The sequence below is a fragment of the Vidua chalybeata genome, chromosome 17 (assembly GCF_026979565.1).
Source record: "Vidua chalybeata isolate OUT-0048 chromosome 17, bVidCha1 merged haplotype, whole genome shotgun sequence".
NCBI lineage: Eukaryota > Metazoa > Chordata > Aves > Passeriformes > Viduidae > Vidua > Vidua chalybeata.
This window is the reverse complement of record NC_071546.1, coordinates 12,927,351-12,948,041: the sequence shown is the minus strand read 5'-3', so window position 1 is coordinate 12,948,041 and position 20,691 is coordinate 12,927,351. Positions and strand designations below refer to the sequence as shown.

At 45.5% G+C, this 20,691-nt stretch overlaps 1 protein-coding gene across 3 annotated transcripts in view; it reads left to right on the top strand.

Moving 5' to 3' along the window:
* DOK5 (docking protein 5) overlaps positions 1-11,572 on the top strand; it is a 31,332-nt gene extending 19,760 nt beyond the window's left edge. The window contains exons 3-8 of one of the 3 annotated variants that reach the window (XM_053958872.1): positions 2,724-2,838; positions 2,922-3,041; positions 3,824-3,912; positions 7,077-7,212; positions 8,890-9,010; positions 10,972-11,572. In XM_053958872.1, the coding sequence (XP_053814847.1) occupies positions 2,724-2,838; positions 2,922-3,041; positions 3,824-3,912; positions 7,077-7,212; positions 8,890-9,010; positions 10,972-11,077 (687 nt within the window). In that variant the 3' untranslated portion in view covers positions 11,078-11,572. Of the gene's footprint in view, positions 1-2,723; positions 2,839-2,921; positions 3,042-3,722; positions 3,913-7,076; positions 7,213-8,889; positions 9,011-10,971 lie in introns of all 3 variants that reach the window. The other 2 variants (XM_053958871.1, XM_053958869.1) reach the window with 2 other exon arrangements.
* The last annotated feature ends 9,119 nt before the right edge of the window (positions 11,573-20,691 follow it).

Genomic DNA, 20,691 nt, shown 5'->3' with positions numbered 1-20,691 from the left:
AAAATCTGCACAGAGAATTGCTTTTCAGGTGAATGTCTGATTTTCACTTGTTAAACGTAAATAAGCAACACAAATTGCCACATTCTTGAACAATATAATACTGGAGGAAGGAAGAAACTCTTTATTTCTTTTGACTCTGTGATGTGCCAGAAGAATCCTCAATATTCCAATAAAAACTGAACTAATTGTGTCCTGCTGACAGGACTTACAGCGAGCCCTCGAGGGGCTCTGAGTTTTAATCCCATTGTATTAATCTTGCCTGGAAACAGCAGAAGTCATTTACACAGTCTTTTCTGCCTGCTTATGGAATAATCCATTTGGAAAATTGGATTGTGGAACCTGTAATTGTTTTCCAGGCAAAACTGTATCGGTAGCAGATGAAATGTTTCAAATCTGAGCACTCTGCTAGGAAGGAGCTGGTTGAACATTTATTTTAATGTTAGCTAGCTAACTTAACATTCAGCTTAGCTGGGATTGAGGCACCAGGTTCAGGGCTTCGAGAGAATTAAAGGAACTTTTCAGGGGTTTTTGGTGTCTCTGCTAAAATTCCACCCAGGGGAGTTCTGTGGAATGTTTGTGAGGAGCAGAGAAGAAGAAAGAAAAGTTAAGAGAGAAGAGAAGAAGAAAAAAGAGATGAAGAGGAGAAGAGAAGAGAAGAGAAGAGAAGAGAAGAGAGAGAAGAGAAGAGAAGAGAAGAGAAGAGAAGAGAAGAGAAGAGAAGAGAAGAGAAGAGAAGAGAAGAGAAGAGAAGAGAAGAGAAGAGAAGAGAAGAGAAGAGAAGAGAAGTCAGAACTGTTTCTTAATTACAAAACATTATAAGCCTTTCTTGGCCTGGCAGGTTCATTTCCCACAGGCTTTTCCCCTGGGAAATTGCTCCTTGGATAAAGCTTTGGGTGGTGCCAGGAGCTGCAGATGGAGAATATTCCAGAGTGGAGAATATTCCAGAGTGGAGAATATCAGGTGGCACCAGGAAATCTGAAGGTGGAGAAGGAGACTTTGGGGCCCTGCTCTGTGAAATGCCATCACACAAGAGCTCTCAGTGCAGCACAAAACGAGACAGGTGCTGCCAAATGTTGTAGAAAGCATTTCTCCAAATATAAATTCATTTTTCCCCCCCTAAAATTCAGAGCTAAAGCACAAATTCCAAAGGATTTGGTGAAATTAATGACGCAACAAACTATTGGCAGTGTCCGATTCGTGTTCTCTGTCTTGACCCTCTGCTCTGGCGTTGATTTAGAGAGAATTTTTACTTAAAAAGATGAGTTAGTCTCCCAGAAAAGCCTGACAGACCTCTGTGAGTACTGCAGAGGCAATAGGTAAGAGATAAACAGTGCTTGGGTAACCTGCAGTTTCCCTTGCAGGAAATGCAAATGTGCTCGGCCTAAATGTCAAGGTGGTCGCTGTCCTGAATGGGGAAAAATCTGATTTTATTCTCCCTTGCATTCAAATCCTTTCTTGATGTCTGAGAAAAACGTCTTGGAGTGGAAGTGGCAGCTGGCAGTTTGTGCTTGGCCTGCCACGTCCCAGGAATTTGTGACAGATTTGTGTTCAGCGTGGGGGATCTGCTCCCACCGCAGCATTTCCTGCAAGAGGGGGGGAAAACCAAAAACCTCGTGCAGAATTAAGCCCAATTATCAACTCTCAGTTTTGACACCTGGCAAAATCTTCAAGCTGGAGGCTGGAAAAAGCTGAGCTCCAAATTTGGCAGCTCTGCTGAAGGTTTGGGTGCTCCCCATGGGATGCCCCTTCCATTCCATCCTGCTGCTGCTGCCCATGGAATGAGGTTCTGTTATTGGCTCTGTTATTTGATTTTATTCTGGGGAGATGCTGTCCATGAACTGCTCTTTGTGCCTCCCATTCACAGCAGGAAAAGCTTTTCTGGGGTCTTGCTTGGAAGTGTGATTCATTTAAAGAAATAATAAGGAAGAATTGTTCCTCAGCCAAATTTTGGAGCATTATTCATGGGTTGTGAGGGTGAAAGGTTCACATTAGAAAAATGAAATCAGTGTGTTATGTATTTACTAAAGCTGTGTACAAGGAAATACCAAATTCTATATTTTTTTGTGTGTAAAAGCTATTTTTCCAATCACTGTTTGGCAACCAAACAACAGAAATATGTGTTTCTGAATCTTTACTACTAGAAGACTTTGTGATAACAAAAACTGTGATTTTTTTTTTTTTTAAGTGGACCAGTCTAACAAATCCTCAACTTTCCCTCAAAAAAAAAAAAAAAAAAAAAAATGTAGAGAGCAGCTTTTCACCACTGTTTTTCCCTCTGTGCTGGAGCTGGGAGTGCTGGAACTCCACACGGGTGAATCCTTTGGGTTTCCATCTCCACCTCCCTTTGGCTCTGCTGCACCAGGTTGGTTTTTCTCGTGCCCTTCGTGTGAATGTTGCTCAGGCTGGAGGGGGCTTTGGTTCCACCTTTCCCCTGGCTGAAACTCCATCGGGATGGTGTCACACTGATGTCTTGTGGAGCTGGGAGAGCTGGAGGACGTGGCTGCTGCATCCCCCAGGGGAACGTGGGATTTCCCCTGAGATTTCCGAGGTGATTCCTGGCCAGGCTGCATCTCCTCGAGAGCCACCACCGACATCCCGAGCCTGCTGATGCTGCCTCACCTTTTCCTCCCTCTTTTTTTTTCCCTTCTCTCCTCCCCTTGCCCAGCCAAGAACGGACAGATCTCTTGCCGAGCTCGTTAAAATCCCAAATTGTGCTTTTCCAGGTCACGGAGCTCAACAACGTGAAGAGTGTCTCGAGGCTGCCAAAAAGCACAAAGAAGCACGCCGTGGGCGTTTATTTCAGTGATGACACCTCCAAAACCTTTGCTTGTGACTCAGGTGGGTAAAATGGCCTCGGAGCACTGAGTGTGGAATTATAAATGTTATGTACCTACACCGAGGTTTTCTGGGCATTCATACAGAACTTGAGGCAGATGAGTGGTGCAAGGTGCTGCAGATGGAGTGCCTGGGAACACGAATTAATGACATTAGCCTTGGAGAGCCTGACTTGCTGGCATCTGGAGTAGAGAGGGAGCAGAGTGGTAGGTACAGAGATTTTTACATTTCGGGTTTTTAATTGAGTTATTTTCAAGCCTTTTTGACTGGGAATAAAGAGGAGCAAAAATGCTTTTCCAAGCCCTCCTTGCCATTCGGGGGGGGGGGGTGGTTTTGGTTGTTTGGGGGTTTATTTTTGGCTTTTAATTGCTAGCAGAGATAATAAGTAAGTTATCTAGAATTATTTTGGAGCAGCACTTCCCTTTCTCAGATGATGGAGTTCCCCTGGAGATGGGAACTATTTGTTGTGTGCTTTTTTGGTGTGATGTCAGTGACTGAGGCTTTGTAAAGAGAATAATAAATAACAGTAATTGCATGCAAAACCTGAGCCCGTGGCTACTCCACTTCCCTGTGCAAATGAGCTCATTACCTGCACAAGCAAGGGATTTATTCACAAATTGCTCACAACTTTATGAGCAGTTTGCAAATGCCAGCAGTATGCTGGTGCACTTCTCCTCAGGCTCTGAGTGCACACACAAATATTTGCTGCCCTTTGGGTGCAGCATTCGTGGAGTTTACAGAGTTAAAGGAGGGAATTCTTTGTGTGGGAATGAGTAGTTCTAAGTGGAAATAATAGTGGAAATAGAGATGGAAAATAGGAAGTTCCTTGAATGACTTGCACATGTGCTGGGCAGGGATTTTAGACTAACCTTTTGTTTTTCTCCCAGAGAGATTCAATGTGTATTTGATGCCATCCCCTAATTTAGATGTGCATGGGGAATGTACCTTGCAGATAACATTTGAGAATATCTGTCTTTGGGACATCCAGAATCCCAGAGTCAAACTGGTCTCGTGGCCACTCAGTGCCCTGCGGCGCTACGGGCGGGACCCAGCCTGGTTCACCTTCGAGGCAGGCAGGTAGGTGCAGGGTTTGCTCTGCCTTTGCCTTCCCGGGGCTGCTCAACCATTCCCAAAGGGTTCCCAAGGCTAAGGGAGCTGATCTGCAGCCAGAGTCTGGATCCATTGCTTCAAAAAAAAAAAAAAAAAAAAACAAAAAAACATGCAATTAGGATGTTGAAACAAGTATAACCTCTCCCAAAACCAAATTAAAAGATTGAAACAAATATAACCCCTCCCAAAAAGCCCAATAAAAAATACTGAAACAAATATAAGCATCCCTCAAGAACCCAATTAAAATGCTGAAACAAATATAACCCCTCCCAAAAATCACCCATTTAATACACTGAAAGAAATATAAACATCCCTCAAAAACCCAGTTTAAATACTGAAACAAATATAACCCCTCCCAAAAATCATCCATTTAATATACTGAAAGAAATATAAACATCCCTCAAAAACCCAGTTAAAATACTGAAACAAATATAACCCCTCCCAAAAATCATCCATTTAATACACTGAAAGAAATATAAACATCCCTCAAAAACCCAGTTTAAATACTGAAACAAATACAACCCCTCCCAAAAAACCCAATAAAAAATACTGAAACAAATATAAGCATCCCTCAAAAACCCAGTTAAAATGCTGAAACAAATATAAGCCCTCCCAAAAATCATCCATTTAATATACTGAAAGAAATATAAACATCCCTCAAAAACCCAGTTAAAATGCTGAAACAAATACAACCCCTCCCAAAAATCCCAATAAAAAATACTGAAACAAATATAAACATCCCTCAAAAACCCAGTTAAAATGCTGAAACAAATATAACCCCTCCCAAAAAAATCCCGTTAAATTATTGAAACAAGTACAAACCCTCCCAAAAAGCAGCCAATTAATGTACTGAAACAAATACAACCCCTCCCAAAAAAAATTCCAGTTAAATTCCTGAAACAAGTATAAACCCTCCCCAAAACCATTCAATTAATATATTGAAATAAATATAACTGTCCCACAAAACCAAATTAAAATACTGAAACAAATATAACCCCTCCCAAAAAAATCCAGTTAAAATACTGAAACAAGTATAAACCCTACCAAAAAACATCCACTCAATATACTGAAACAAATATAAAACCCCCCAAAAATACCAAATTAAAGTGCTGAAACAAATATAACCCCCCCAAAAAAGCCAAATTAAATTTTAAAGCAAATATAAACCATCCCCCCCAAATTTAAATACCGAAACAAATATGTAGCCCTGTTAAAATACTGAAACAAATATACACCCCCCCAAAAAAACTCAAATAAAATTTGTATTTGTTGTTTCAAGGGGAAGACAAAAGTCTGCATCACTCATTAAAAGTCCAAAAGGGGAAGACAAATTAATCCTGCCTGGCAGAGACTCCAGACAGAGGCTGAATATAAAAATCTGGGTTTGTGCAGGAACTCTCCAGAGATTTGCACTTGTGAGGGTCCAGCTGGGGCTGTTTGGAGAGGGAGCAGCAAATGCACCAGGGCTGGGCAGAAATGATGCAGTAAATGCACCAGGCCTGGGCAGAAATGATGCAGTAAATGCACCAGGGCTGGGCAGGGGCAGAAATTATGCAGTAAATGCACCAGGGCTGGGCAGAAATGATGCAGTAAATGCACCAGGGCTGGGCAGGGGCAGAAATTATGCAGTAAATGCACCAGGGCTGGGCAGAAATGATGCAGTAAATGCACCAGGGCTGGGCAGGGGCAGAAATGATGCAGCAAATGCACCAGGGCTGGGCAGAAATGATGCAGTAAATGCACCAGGCCTGGGCAGGGGCAGAAATGATGCAGCAAATGCACCAGGGCTGGGCAGAAATGATGCAGTAAATGCACCAGGGCTGGGCAGGGGCAGAAATTATGCAGTAAATGCACCAGGGCTGGGCAGAAATGATGCAGTAAATGCACCAGGGCTGGGCAGGGGCAGAAATGATGCAGTAAATGCACCAGGGCTGGGCAGAAATGATGCAGTAAATGCACCAGGGCTGGGCAGAAATGATGCAGTAAATGCACCAGGGCTGGGCAGAGAAATGGGCAGAAATGATGCAGTAAATGCACCAGGGCTGGGCAGGGGCAGAAATGATGCCCTTCAGCTTTTTTCAGTGTCCCTGTGCTCTCTGCACGCCCGTTTGTTGCTCTGTATTTGTGGCTGCTCTCCCCAGTCCTTCTCCAAGGCTTTTCCCTTGGCAGAAAGGCAAAACAAATTCCAGAGCTCCAAGCCCGGGGGGCCCAGGGCCCCAGAGCTGTCTTGGCTCCTGCTGGGAACCAAAGCTGGAGAACAGCTCTTGGAGATGTTCCATGGACAGAGCACTGCCAGTGCCCTTATTAATTATAAAAATTATTATTCATGCTAATTAATAATTATTATTAATTATTTATAACTAAGATTATTATAGTAAACACATTATATTATATTATATTATATTATATTATATTATATTATATTATATTAATTATATTACATTACATTACATTATATTACATTACATTATATTACATTACATTATATTATATTATATTACATTACATTACATTACATTACATTACATTACATTACATTACATTACATTACATGATATTATATTACATTACATTATATTATATCATATCATGTTGTATTATATTATATCATATCATATCATATCATATTATTACATTATATTACATTATATATTATATTATATTATATTATATTACATTACATTACATTACATTACATTACATTACATTATATTATATTTATATTAAATATAAATATATATTATAATAACATATTAACCAATTATTGAAACATAATATTATTACTAGTATCAAATAATACCGATTAATAATTATGAATCATAATCAATCAATAATATTAATTATGTTAATTTCCTAAAACCTATAAAGTGCCCTCACCCCTAGCGGGTTATCTTTCCGTAACCGCCCCTGGAGGCTTTCTGATAAAGACCCCCTCCTCTGTTACGTCCTCGCTGAAATGAGCCCGAGGTTCATTTCCAGGCTGAGGAAGGGCAGGGAATGCACAGGTGGGCAGGTGAACAGGAATGTTCTGTCCCCCAGCGCTGGCAGAGCCGGGCGGGCAGCACGGGAGGCTCTGCAGGGCTGGGAGCTGCCGCCTGCCACTTGCCTGCCCTGTGCTCGTGCCTTGGCAGGATGTGCGACACGGGAGAGGGGCTCTTCGTCTTCCACACCAGGCACGGGGAGGCCATCTACCAGAAGGTTCACTCGGCTGCCCTGGCCATCGCGGAGCAGCACGAGCGGCTGCTGCAGAGCCTCAAGAGTTCCATGGTACGGAGCGCCCGGGGGCGCTGGGGCTGGGCGGCCACGCCGGGCTTCTGCTGCTTCGGGGGGTGTTCCTGGTACCGTCATCGGTATCAGTAGAGCCTTAGTTTTGTTATTATTACTATTCTTACATATCATTAGTAAGATATTATTATTGACTATATCTTAGCTTAGCTTATCGTAGCTCATCAAAGTTTATCGTAGCTTATCATAGCTTATCGCCTTATCTTAGCTTATCATCTTATCTTAATAATATATTTTATTATTATATTTATTACGTTATATTACATTGCATTATATTATATAATACCATTTAATAGCATATCATATCAATGCGTTATAATATATTATATATCATATTTATTGCAGTATATTGTATTACATTACATTATATCAATCATAGATTATATTATATTATATTATATTATATTATATTATATTATATTATACATTACATTATATATTACATTACATTACATTATATTATATATTACATTATATTATATTCTATATTACATTATATGTTACATTATATTATATATTACATTATATTATATTCTATATTACATTATATTACATTACATTATATAATATTTATCATATCAGTAATTTATATTATATTATATTATATTATATTATATTATATTATATTATTATATTTATTACATTATATTACATGACAGTATATTCTATTCTATTCTATTCTATTCTATTCTATTCTATTCTATTCTATTCTATTCATTCAGTCCCATTCGATTATAAAATTCAGAGCAATCTGTATAACTGGAATTCCTGTTCAAGGATAAAAACAACAAGGACACGCACATTCCTCGGTGTTCGTGGGTGCAAAGTTAGTTTGTTCAGTAAGGTGAATGAATACAGAGAAAGTCTCAGTCTCATTAATTTCCTGTGATTAATCAGCACCGTGAGTTTGTTTGGAAGCATTTCTCATCAGTCTATTTGCAAAGTGAGGTTGGTTTTCCACTTGCTGAGTGGTGTGTGTGCTCCAGGGATGGTTTGGGAAGGGCCAGAGAGGCTCCCTGGGAAGAGCTGCCCACTTGGATTCTTTCAGAAATACGAGGAGAGCTCACCTGCAGCCAGCAGTGCTGCAGCTTTGCCCTTTCCCAGTAAAACATCACCTAACACCATCTTTGCTGGGTTTTACTTTTCTCTTTAAAACCAAGAACCTCTCAGTTCCACTTAATGAAGGGAGTTCTTGTTCAAAAATATCTAAATTTATCTTCAGTGGAGACAGATGGATGGATGAGACGAGCACTCAACAGTGGCTAAATTAAGCAGCTTCAAATTAACCCAGGCTAGGTCAGCATAACTTCATTAACATTTGTAGCCCAGCAGGGTCAGAAGTGATGCAGGAACCTGCTGAGAGAACAATTCCACTTCCAGAAAGCAGGGTCAGTTCTGAAATGACCCTGAAGAGGTTTACAGTTCGTTTGGTTTGCATTTGTGGAGTAACATCTTTAACAGATGATGTAAAACCTCCGTCTCCCAAGTGCCCACAGACCCACGAGATGCAGGCAGGCAGCAGCTAAACCAGCTTTATCACCAGCGCCGTGCCCCCCCAGCACCCCGTCACGGAACGTGCAGCCCCTGCAGGGGCAGCTGTGCTGCAGGGGTGCTGCCCCTCTGCTGCAGCCTGTCCCTGAGCCCTGTCCTGCCTTGCAGCTGCAGCTGAGGAGGAGCGAGCGGGCCGTGTCGCTGGGCACCGTGGTGCCCCTGCCCCGCAGCGCCTACTGGCACCACATCACCCGGCAGCACAGCACCGGGCAGCTGCTGGGCCTGCCAGGTAAGGACACTGCCACGCCTGCCACCCGCCCCAGGGTGGCACTGAGCCACACCCGCCCCAGGGTGGCACTGAGCCACACCCGCCCCAGGGTGGCACTGAGCCACACCTGCCACCTGCCCCAGGGTGGCACTGAGCCACACCCACCCCAGGGTGGCACTGAGCCACACCCACCCCAGAGTGGCACTGAGCCACACCCTTCCCCAGGGTGGCACTGAGCCTCACCTGATACCTGCCCAAGGGTGGCATTGAGCCTGAGCACTGCTCTGCTCCATGGGGGTGACACTCATTGGGGTGGCACTGATGGGGGTAACATCCATGGGAGTGACATTCATGGGGGTGACACTCAGCCCGAACACTGCTCTGCTCCATGGGGGTGGCACTTGTGGTGGTGACATCCACGGGGGTGACACTCGTGGGGATGGCACTGATGGGGCTGGCACTCGTTGGAGTGACACTGATGGGGGTGACACTGAGCCCCAATGCTGATCTGCTCTATGGGGGTGACACTCGTGGGGGTGACACTTATGGGTGACACTCAGCCTGATCTGCTGCTCAGCTCTTTGGGGTGACACTCGTGGGGGTGGCACTCATGGGTGACACTCATGGGTGGCACTCATGGGTGACACTCAGCCTGATCTGCTGCTCAGCTCTATGGGGGTGGCACTCGTGGGGGTGACACTCATGGGTGGCACTCATGGGTGACACTCAGCCTGAATACTGCTCAGCTCTATGGGGGTGACACTCGTGGGGGTGACACTTATGGGTGGCACTCATGGGTGACACTCAGCCTGATCTGCTGCTCAGCTCTTTGGGGTGACACTCGTGGGGGTGGCACTCATGGGTGACACTTCATGGGTGACACTCAGCCTGATCTGCTGCTCAGCTCTTTGGGGTGACACTCGTGGGGGTGGCACTCATGGGTGACACTTCATGGGTGACACTCAGCCTGAACTGCTGCTCAGCTCTATGGGGTGGCACTCGTGGGGGTGGCACTCATGGGTGACACTCAGCCTGAATACTGCTCAGCTCTATGGGGGTGGCACTCGTGGGGGTGGCACTCGTGGGGGTGACACTCATGGGTGACACTCATGGGTGACACTCAGCCTGAATACTGCTCAGCTCTCTGAGCTCCAGGCTCCTGCGAGAGGGGACAGTGCAGCACCTGATGTGCAGCACTGATGCCTTGTGCTGATGTGCTTCCCCTCCTGGAGCACGAGATGCTCAGACCTCGGAGGAGCTGGGCCAAGCTCAGCTCCGTGGAGTTGTGTTTGTTTGCAGAATTGAAAACCCCAACCAAAAAAAAAAACAAAACAAACAAACAAAAAACAAACAAACAAAAAACAAAAAAAACAACAACAACAACAAAAAAAAAACAAACAAAAAACAAACAAAAAAAAAAAACAACAAAAAAAAACCCCCAAACAACTCCTAAAGGAAATGTTTTTCCTGGTTCTTTCTTTCCGACACTAGAGGGGGCAGGCAGCACACGGAAAGCTCCGTGCAGAGGAGGGATGGAGGGTGAAAGCAGCACTTCCCTGCCTGCTCAGAGTTGTTCCATGGATGAGGGCATGGCAGGAGGAGCTGCTGGTGGCAGCCCTTTATTAAATCAGTAATTCAGCATGGAGCTGGCACGAGATAAACAGACTGCAGGGGTACAAACCACTTGTTTTATGTTTAGAAAAATATCTTGCTTGTTAGACTGGGGAAAAAGGATCTAAAAGAGCATTTTTACATCTTAAATGCAAGAAAATTTCAGAAGTTTGCAAAAAAAAAAAACCTAATTTGCTTTGTACAAGTTTCTGTTCTGATGGAAGTGGTAAAGAAAATCTGTGTGGATATTTCTGAGCTGGAGCAGCAGGTTAAGCAGGGTTAGATGTAATGAATTGATCTGTGTGTGAATCACTGGCTGGGGTGCCTGTGTTTGACTGGGCTGTTCTGTTTTCTCCATCTGCTCTGTGAAGATGTTTCCAGCCCGCTGAAGCTCCATCCCACGGACACCTTCCCAGCCTACAGGTCGGAGCACCGATAAAAATCCAGGCAGAGCTTCACAAAATCTTTGTCCTCTGACCAACCCAGTGCAGTGCTGATGACAACCAAGGATGGAGACACAGAGAAGTTCAGGTTGGATGAAAAATTCTTGCAATACAAAGGACTTTTTAAACTTTGCCAAAAGTAGAAACACTTCTGTGGATACTGGGGAGAGGAACCAAACCACCAAACCCTCTGGTGTATCTTTTGTATCTTACAGCTGGACAGAGAAGAAATCACTCCCTAAACACTTCCCACTGGTTTTGTATGATAGCTATGTTGTAAATACGTGAGAGTCTTGCTGTGGTGTGGTTATTTTGTCTCCTGACACTGGTTTGTGGCAATGCTTACCTTTAGTTATTCCCATTATTGTTACCCTGTTCCTGATCTCTGGAATGGTGGCCAGTTTGAAGCAGCTCTTGGATACAATTTTTCCCGTTTGAAGACTTGGTTGATTTCTTTTAAAAGAATCTCCTCTTCCCTGTATTTATTTCCATCTCTGTAAACATTGAAAATAAAAAAAGTCCCAAGCGATTTGTGGCGCAGTGTTTGTTTTTTTTTTTTTTTTTTGTCATTCAACTAGCACAAGCTGATTTTCTGCTAGGACAGGATCATGGTCTGGGGCTTTGAGTTGAAAATAGAAAAAGGTAAGTGCTGGATTTCCACGTGCAGGAGTGTTGTAGGAACAGAACTGGAGGGGAGGGAAAGCCAAACCCTGAGAGTGGTGCAGGCAAATGTGTTTCTGAAGGAAGTAAAATCAATCTGCCATTGTTGTGGGAGGTACCCCACAGTGCAAAGATAAGCTTAATTTATTGTAAATAAGGATTCTGTTCATCCCAGAGCTGAGCTGCTCACGCAAAGAAGGGATTCAAAGGCATGTTGTGACTAATAAGTCTTTATCCTCCAGGTTTGCTTCTGCTAATGCATTCCCTCCCTGGCAGCAGCTGTTGTTTTATTTGGATATGACAGTTCAGTAAATGCTTTTATTCACCTTTATGCAGTGATTGATAGGACACAGTTATCTGTGGCTGAACACTCCAATTACAGAGACCCAAAAAAATAGGCCACTCTAACCTTGGCCTTTAAATGAAGGGTCATTAAATCAACCAGCTCTGAGATGATTCTTGCCAGTGAAACTGCCTGGGAAGGCTGGGAAACCGCCTGGAATTCACTTTGCTGTGAATCACTGGGTGGGGTGACACAGGATGAAGAAGCTGCTTTGGTTTGATTTTTGGTAGCAGCACATGAAGTCACCCTCGCATCACTGCTGGCTCAGAAGGCTCAGAGGGAATGAGGGGATTTGCTGCTCCTGGAGGGAATGGCTGCCTTGTGACAGCCACACTCTGGACAGACAGACACAATTCTGTCTCTTGGGAGAAGCACAGAGAGAAGAAGAGAAAACAATCTTCATCTCTGCCCCTCTGTTTTCCCCATGTGGAATGTGGTGTGGAGATTGTTCACCTGCAGGGATTGCTGGGCTGGATCCTGGTGAAGGTTGGTTGGGGTCAGTGCCCAGTGGGATCCAGCTGTGCTGGGCTCTCAGCTGAGTCACGAGTTTGAGTTGGTTAAATAAGTAAAAAGTAAATATGTAAAATAGGATAGTGTCTCTTTAAATAGTATATTAATGTAACATAGTGTAGATTTAATAGAGCTGTGCCTCCTGATCTGGAGCAGACATCAGCATCTCTTCCCCGAGCCGGGGTCGCCTGAACTCCGATACTTCCTGGCAGTGGGAAGGGCTCCCTGGCTCTGGAGCTGGCTGCTCAGGCTCTGGGGACGCTGGCACACCTGGGGAGAGCTGCAGTGGATCCTCCAGGTGCTTCTGGCTGAGGAGATGGACTCGGAGAACGTGCTGCAAACCCTTCGTGGGGCTCTGGGGTCCAGGGTTCAGTGGGTGCCACATCCTTGAGAATTCCTCATCTCCAGAGTCTGCCCTGCAAACCTTCCACAAAAACAGCCCCTCACCACGGGGCTGGGCTCTGGGTAAAAAGGACAATAAAACCCAATTTACAGACTGGTTTCAATTGCCCCATGGGATTCCAGCATGGCCTTTTTTAGATCCTCCAGCCTCAGGGAAATGCTGTCGTCCCACAAAATCCACCTGCAGGCCAGAGCAGTGGAGATGTGTTAGGGGAAAGGGAAAAAGGGAGCAGGGAGGAAGTGTGGAGCTGCTCATCCCAGGTCTCAGATCCATGCTGAGAAGTTATTCCAGTTTTTGAACCAACAAACTGGAATAGCACAGTGGATAGAGTGAGTCCAGATCACAGCAGGTAATGATCCTAAAATGCCAATCTTGGAATCAAATGCATTAGAAAAAAAAAATCTAATATCAGGACTTCCCTTTTTTTTTTTTTTTTAATTTTTTTTTTCTTAGATGTTTTTATTTCAGGTAAGAAAATACAAGTGGCATGATTTAAATAGCACAGAGGGCAACACAGCTGCTGGAAATAAATCCTGGTGCTGCTGGGAGAAATGGGATGGGTCACATCATCTCCATTCCCATTTAAAGGGATGAAGGGACATGGATTTGCACCAGGACTTGCTAAAAGTCACTCAAAACCTCGAGGTATTTTTATCATAGGTCAGACCTTTTTTTGTTGTTGTTGTTTTTTTTTTCCTTACATAAAGTAGATCTTCCATTTTTTGCTTGACCAAGATTTAATAAAGCAATTTTTGCCTCCTTGAGGGCAGGCAGTGATTGAAGTGGGTTGGTTTAGCATTTGTCTGGGTGAAACACCTTCTGTTTTTCCAGCTTTCACTGCTCTCAATGCTTATTCTTATAATTGTGTTCAGTTTTCCTTTCCCTTACACCTTACAGCAGAAAAGCTTCATCAATATTAAAGCAGGTGAGCATCTCTAGAAGTTGGTGACTTGCAGGCGGATTTGCATTCATTTAAATATTCACACAGATGAAATTAATTCGAGGACAGCTGTACCTGAGCCCTGCAGCTGAGCAGTTTGGGGAGTGATAACAACCCTGCAGCCTCAGGCGCTGAGATCAGGGCCAGGATGTGAAATCTGCTGTACTCATTAACTTTCACAAGGGCAGACTGATCCTCTGTTTCCATGAACACTAATGAACCATTCCCTGATTTTTTAGGGAATATTCTGCCCCTACCACGAGCCCTGGAGTGTTTAAAGCAAAGCTGGTTTCAGACAGAAGGCTCTAATTAAAACCCAGGCCTCGGCTCTATTGATTGCTCCGCACTTCTGGATTTACAAATGCAGGGAAAAGTTTGTTCTGGTTGTTTTTTATTGCCTGTGGGTTCTGATGTTGGAGTTCTGGATGCTGAGAGTTTGAGACTTTCTGTGCTGACAAACTGACCCCCAGAAGAACAGCACTACATTTGACCTGAGGCTGTGGAGAAGGCTTCCAAAATTGATTGACAGAACTGGGATTAAGTGTGTCTTTTGACTAGAAGTGTGTAATACCACATACCAAAAAACTTTAAAATATGGTAATATTTACAAAACAAGATAAAAATTTAAGGCAGAAACTAGTCCTTCTCCTTTACCACCTTCTTCAAAAGTTGAAACAGTATTTTGTAATTAAGCAAAGAAATCCTCATTTAGGACTTAGTAACTAAGTTAAAAGTAAAAATAATTTAAGTGTCATTTCTTAATTAAACACGTTAACCTTAAAAACTTTATAAGGAAAGATAGTAAGTTTTGTCAATAAATTAAAAAAAAATAACAAACAAAAAAAAAAAAAGGAATTAGGTGCTGAGGCATTCAGGGTGGTTGGTTCGTCCATGAGTGTTTTTCCCGGCTTTTAAACACTCTGGGAATCTTGCGGGTAAAAGGAGGGAGGGGTTCATCTGCTCGAAGCCATCGCAAGACTGATTTTTTTCGCGCTGGTGAGAAGAATTTGTGATTTTCCTGCCGCAGGATACAGGGGATAAGGGGACGAGCAGGAGCAGCCGGGAGTGTTTGTGGCTGCCGGCTGCGATGCCGGTGGCTGCCGCGGGATGCCAGCCTTGTCCTGGCCCTGGGATCCCGGGATTCCAGCCTTGTCCCGGCTCTGGGATGGATCCCGGGATTCCAGCCTTGTCCTGGCCCTGGGATCCCGGGATTCCAGCCTTGTCCCGGCTCTGGGATGGATCCCGGGATTCCAGCCTTGTCCCGGCCCTGGGATCCCGGGATTCCAGCCTTGTCCTGGCTCTGGGATCCCGGGATGCCAGCCTTGTCCTGGCCCTGGGATCCCGGGATTCCAGCCTTGTCCCGGCCCTGGGATCCCGGGATTCCAGCCTTGTCCTGGCCCTGGGATCCCGGGATTCCAGCCTTGTCCCGGCTCTGGGATCCCGGGATTCCAGCCTTGTCCTGGCCCTGGGATCCCGGGATTCCAGCCTTGTCCTGGCTCTGGGATCCTGGGATTCCAGCCTTGTCCTGGCCCTGGGATCGCGGGATGCCAGCCTTGTCCTGGCCCTGGGATCCCGGGATTCCAGCCTTGTCCTGGCTCTGGGATCCCGGGATGCCAGCCTTGTCCTGGCTATGGGATCCCGGGATTCCAGCCTTGTCCCGGCCCTGGGATCCCGGGATTCCAGCCTTGTCCTGGCCCTGGGATCGCGGGATGCCAGCCTTGTCCTGGCTCTGGGATCCCGGGATGCCAGCCTTGTCCTGGCTCTGGGATCCCGGGATTCCAGCCTTGTCCCGGCTCTGGGATGGATCCCGGGATTCCAGCCTTGTCCCGGCTCTGGGATCCCAGGATTCCAGCCTTGTCCCGGCTCTGGGATCCCGGGATTCCAGCCTTGTCCCGGCTCTGGGATCCCGGGATTCCAGCCTTGTCCTGGCTCTGGGATCCCGGGATGCCAGCCTTGTCCTGGCCCTGGGATCTGCGGCTGCCAGCCTTGTCCTGGCCCTGGGATCCCGGGATTCCAGCCTTGTCCTGGCTCTGGGATCCCAGGATTCCAGCCTTGTCCTGGCCCTGGGATCCCAGGATTCCAGCCTTGTCCTGGCTATGGGATCCCAGGATTCCAGCCTTGTCCTGGCCCTGGGATCCCGGGATTCCAGCCTTGTCCTGGCTCTGGGATCCCGGGATTCCAGCCTTGTCCCGGCCCTGGGATCCCAGGATTCCAGCCTTGTCCTGGCCCTGGGATCCCAGGATTCCAGCCTTGTCCTGGCCCTGGGATCCCAGGATTCCAGCCTTGTCCTGGCCCTGGGATCGGCGCCCGGCACTGCCCCGGGCCCGGCTCCGGCAGGAAAATAAATAATTTCAAAGTCCTGTGAGGAGTGGCTGAGGGGAGCTGGTGGGGGGGCTCATCCTGGAGGAAAGAGATGGAATAAAGATTTGTAAATTCCACACAGGGAACTGATTATAGATGAATGGAACACTCCTGGTCTCTGCTGTGCCCACAGCATGCACTTTGGAATGAGGCCATTTAGCCAAGGATGAAAAGCAGTGTAAGCCATGAAGTCAGCAGAGTGCCAATAATTGAATAACACCTGTGCCTGCTCCATCAAATGCTCCTGACTCTGCTCTGCAGTGAAACCACGAGATGCCAGCAGAAGGTGTGCTGAGATACTGCTCTGGAGCCAGCAAATTGCTGATACCTAAAACCAGCTGCCACTTCATTTCTTCTTGGCAGGGGGATGTAGCTGTGGTTAAAATTAAGTTGTGGCTGTGAACAGGGAAGGAAAAATTAAAAAAAACGTGCTGGGACAGAAAACTAAAAGCAGATGATTCTGATTCTCTGATTAACCAAGGCGAGAGAACTGTTTAAAGCTGAGAAAGTGGGGTTTAACATGAGGGGTGATTTCTGATTTTGGCAGCTGGATGCTCTCAGGTAAGGCTCTCACCTCTCTGGTCTGTTTAGGGATTATGTTGGCACCGTTCTCACCATCCACTCTCCACTCGTTTTCCATCATGGAACCATTGAAATGCTTCTGGAAAGTAAAACTTGGAGGGCAGTACCATCCTTAATCAGAAGAACAGACCCCAGGCTGTCCTGCCAATGCACACAAATTTATTTTCTCCATATGCAAGGTGCAGAATTGCTTGCCCAGGTATTCTTCCTGTTGCTGATCCCTTTCCTGTGAGCTCCAAAGCATCTTAGCAGATGGTGAAATTCCCTGTGTCCCCCCTGAGCAAGGCAGGAGGTGCTGACTCTTCCACTGTGCACCAGAGTTCTGGGACCCCGAGGGTGCAGGAAGGAGCTGAGGCAGAGCCCTGCCCATTCCAGAGATATTTCTCACTCCAAGCAGGATTCCCCCTTTTTTTCCTTTCAGTTTGTTTGGTTTTGGGATAACCTGCTCCTCTCTGTGGGGATGCTCTGGGCAGGGCAGAGCCTTGTCCCCCAGGTTTGGTGAAGCGTCCTGAGAGCTCAGGATTTATTTATCACTCCTCCCACTGAAATGCTGCTCTCCCCATTAACTTCCATCACTTCAGCTGTCACCTTTGAATTTATTCACTCCCGGGAAAAATGTTTATTTGCCTCGCCTGTGGAGCGGGGAGGCAGTGATTAGCCATGCAATCAGGAGATGCTGATCTCCACAGGAATCCTCTCCTTTCTGACATGAATGGGAATTATGCACCCTTAAACTGTATTAGTTCCACTCCTTAGGCAGCCCCAGTGCAGGGAGGCAGGCGAGTTCAGCAGGGCTGCACCAATTTCAGCGTGCTTTGGATCGGGGCAGGGCTCTGAAGTAATTACCTGTGCAGGATTAGAGCAGGGAAGGAGTAAAGGCCCCTTACCCTGGAGCTCTCTCATCACTGCTCAAAGCAGGCAAAGCAGCAATCTGCTCCAGCTTTTGGGAAGCAGATTGAAATAACAGATCTGAGTGATTCCTATTTCAGTGCTGAATACCTGCACTACTGAAGGTAGCGTTGTTCCTTGAGCTCCCAGGGAGTGCCACTTTATTCTGTGTTTATTTCTGTGCCTCTGACTTTGTGGATGTTGTTCTTGCACTGGAGAAAACAAAAGCCACTCAGATGCGTTTGACTGAGCAACCATCCCAACAAAATATAAATGATTCCAGAGGGTCCATCTGCATAAGCACACATAAATCGACTTCTTAAATATGTAGAGGAGCCTTTCCCCTGGGGAGGCTCTGGAGCTGTGCAAATGTGTAGCAGTAATTAATGACAAGGCAGGAACAGACTCATCTTGCATGTGAGGACTGCTAAAATAAAATGTGTATGAGCAAGAGGTGTCTGTGGGGTAATGGGAGCTGGGCAGGGATCTCAGACAGTGCCAGTGTCATGTTTAATATCCTATCAAAAGGAAAGTGCAGGGTTCTATTTGAATGGCATTTTCTGTGTGGAGCAGCTATTTATTTTCACAGCTCATATTTTAGACAAACAAAACCATTTTATTCCTGCTTTCCCAAGAGATCTGCCTTTATTGTTGCTGCAGAAAAAGCCATTTCTTCTTTTAGGAATTGCTGCTGAACGTATTATTGAGGTTTGAGGTATTAAATATCACTGCCCTGTCTGTGGGTGAGCTGGAGATGAGAACGAGCTCCTGAAAACACCTCCTGTGCCCTGTTCTCTGCCTTTCACCACTTCGAGGTTCTGCCCCAGCCCTGCTCAGCCTTCCTCTGCTCTTTGTTTTATGCTTGGTGCACCAAAGATCTCTAAATTATGTGCACGTGGAGGTTTAACCCAAATCTAAACCCCCCCAGGAAATCTCCAATCTGATTTAGCCTGAGTCATGCACTAATTAACTCCTAGGAAATCAGGACCTGGAGGAGCCACTGCCACCCTGGTGAGGGGAAGATTTGCTAACATTAAAATATTTGCTAATATTAAAATCCTAATATGGGTTTTAATTCAGGGTATTAAAAGGGGACTCAAGACCTGGGTGTTTAATGTGACAATATCAGGTGGACAGAGCCATCAGGGGCAGTGAATGCAATTTCTCACAGCAGGAGGCAGCACATGAGAAAGTTTTGGTCTGGAATATCCCTCCAGACCTGAACATCTCCTGGATTTCTGCCGTCAAAACTCCTGGTATTCCAAAGCACTGCTGTGGAAAACACGGGCAGAGGAGGCCCAGGATGGGCTGTGCTTATCCCAGTTTTTCCAGGCTCCTCCTGGCTGGAGGAAAAAGGGAAATCCAGCATCAATTGCCAGAGACTCCCCGCCCTTCCCTCCTGCCCCAGTCCTGATGTTGCAATTCCCCAGCCAGAATTCTTCCCCAAGTTCACAGCTCCCTAAATATCTAAATGGCTTCTTTTTACAAAATACTTGCTTTCTGACTTGTCCACAATTTGAACTTTTCATGAGGTAAAAGCAGGACACTTTCTGGACACCAGGACTGCAGAACAAATGATTTCCACACAGCTGAAGACTTATTGCAGGTGTTTTCTTCCTCCTTCGAGTATAAAATTCACTGTTTCTAATAAAGAGGGGGAAAAGCATATTTAAAAATCAGGCACGTGGTGTTCCCACCTGCTGAGCAAATGGGAGGAGGACTGGAAAAATCTAATTTGGATCATAATGATGGGCGCAACAAAAGGCACTGAAGAGCAGAGGAACTTCAGGGGAGATTTGTCAGCTCTGATTTTAGAGTGCCTGGATTTGTCCTGTGGATGAAAAGCAGACTTCATTTTCCACAGGGCTAAATTCAACATCTGCTCACCAAGCTCATTTTTTAAAACAACTCTAAGTGGAGTAAAATAATATCTTCTGCCAGAACCTTTGAGGAGAAGGTATTTATGTTCCTTGCTGCTTGATGTGGGAATAGAGTGTGAGGATTAAAATATCTTGCTTGCTTTGTTTCCTGAGCATCTGTGGCGCTTTGCCAGCTGAAATGATCTTTAAATCTCTTTCTTTTCAGAAACTGAAACCTGCTTGGCTGTTTTTTTGCCCTTTCTCTCGATGCAGGGTGTCAGAAAACAGCAAGGAGAGCAGAGGGCTGGAGCTGCTGGGGGGTGCCAGCCTACTGTAAACACAGGTGAACCCGGGGGGAAGAAATGCTGATGTGTGACTCCAGCTCAGAAGGATGAATGATTTCTTTATTATAACTGATAATATATAATAATATATATAACTATATAATATATAATAGTCAATCTATATAATGCTATAACACATTAATATACTATTTAAAGGAGACACTAAAACTACAAACCTACTTTTCTAGCTACCAAATCTAACTCCTCACAACTCGTGCCCCTCTCTGAGAGCCCAGCCACAGGTGGGTTGGATTGGATTGGATTGGATTGGATTGGGTTAGGTTGGATTGGGTTGGATTGGGTTGGGTTGGGTTGGATTGGATTGGGTTGGATTGGATTGGATTGGATTGGGTTGGGTTGGGTTGGATTGGATTGGATTGGATTGGGTTGGATTGGATTGGGTTGGATTGGATTGGGTTGGATTGGATTGGGTTGGATTGGATTGGATTGGATTGGGTTGGATTGGGTTGGATTGGATTGGGTTGGATTGGGTTGGATTGGGTTGGGTTGGATTGGGTTGGGTTGGGTTGGATTGGGTTGGATTGGATTGGACTGGGTTGGGTTGGATTGGATTGGGTTGGATTGGATTGGGTTGGGTTGGATTGGATTGGGTTGGATTGGATTGGGTTGGATTGGATTGGGTTGGATTGGATTGGATTGGGTTGGATTGGATTGGATTGGATTGGGTTGGATTGGATTGGATTGGATTGGGTTGGGTTGGGTTGGATTGGGTTGGCCACCAGGCTCAAACAATCCTC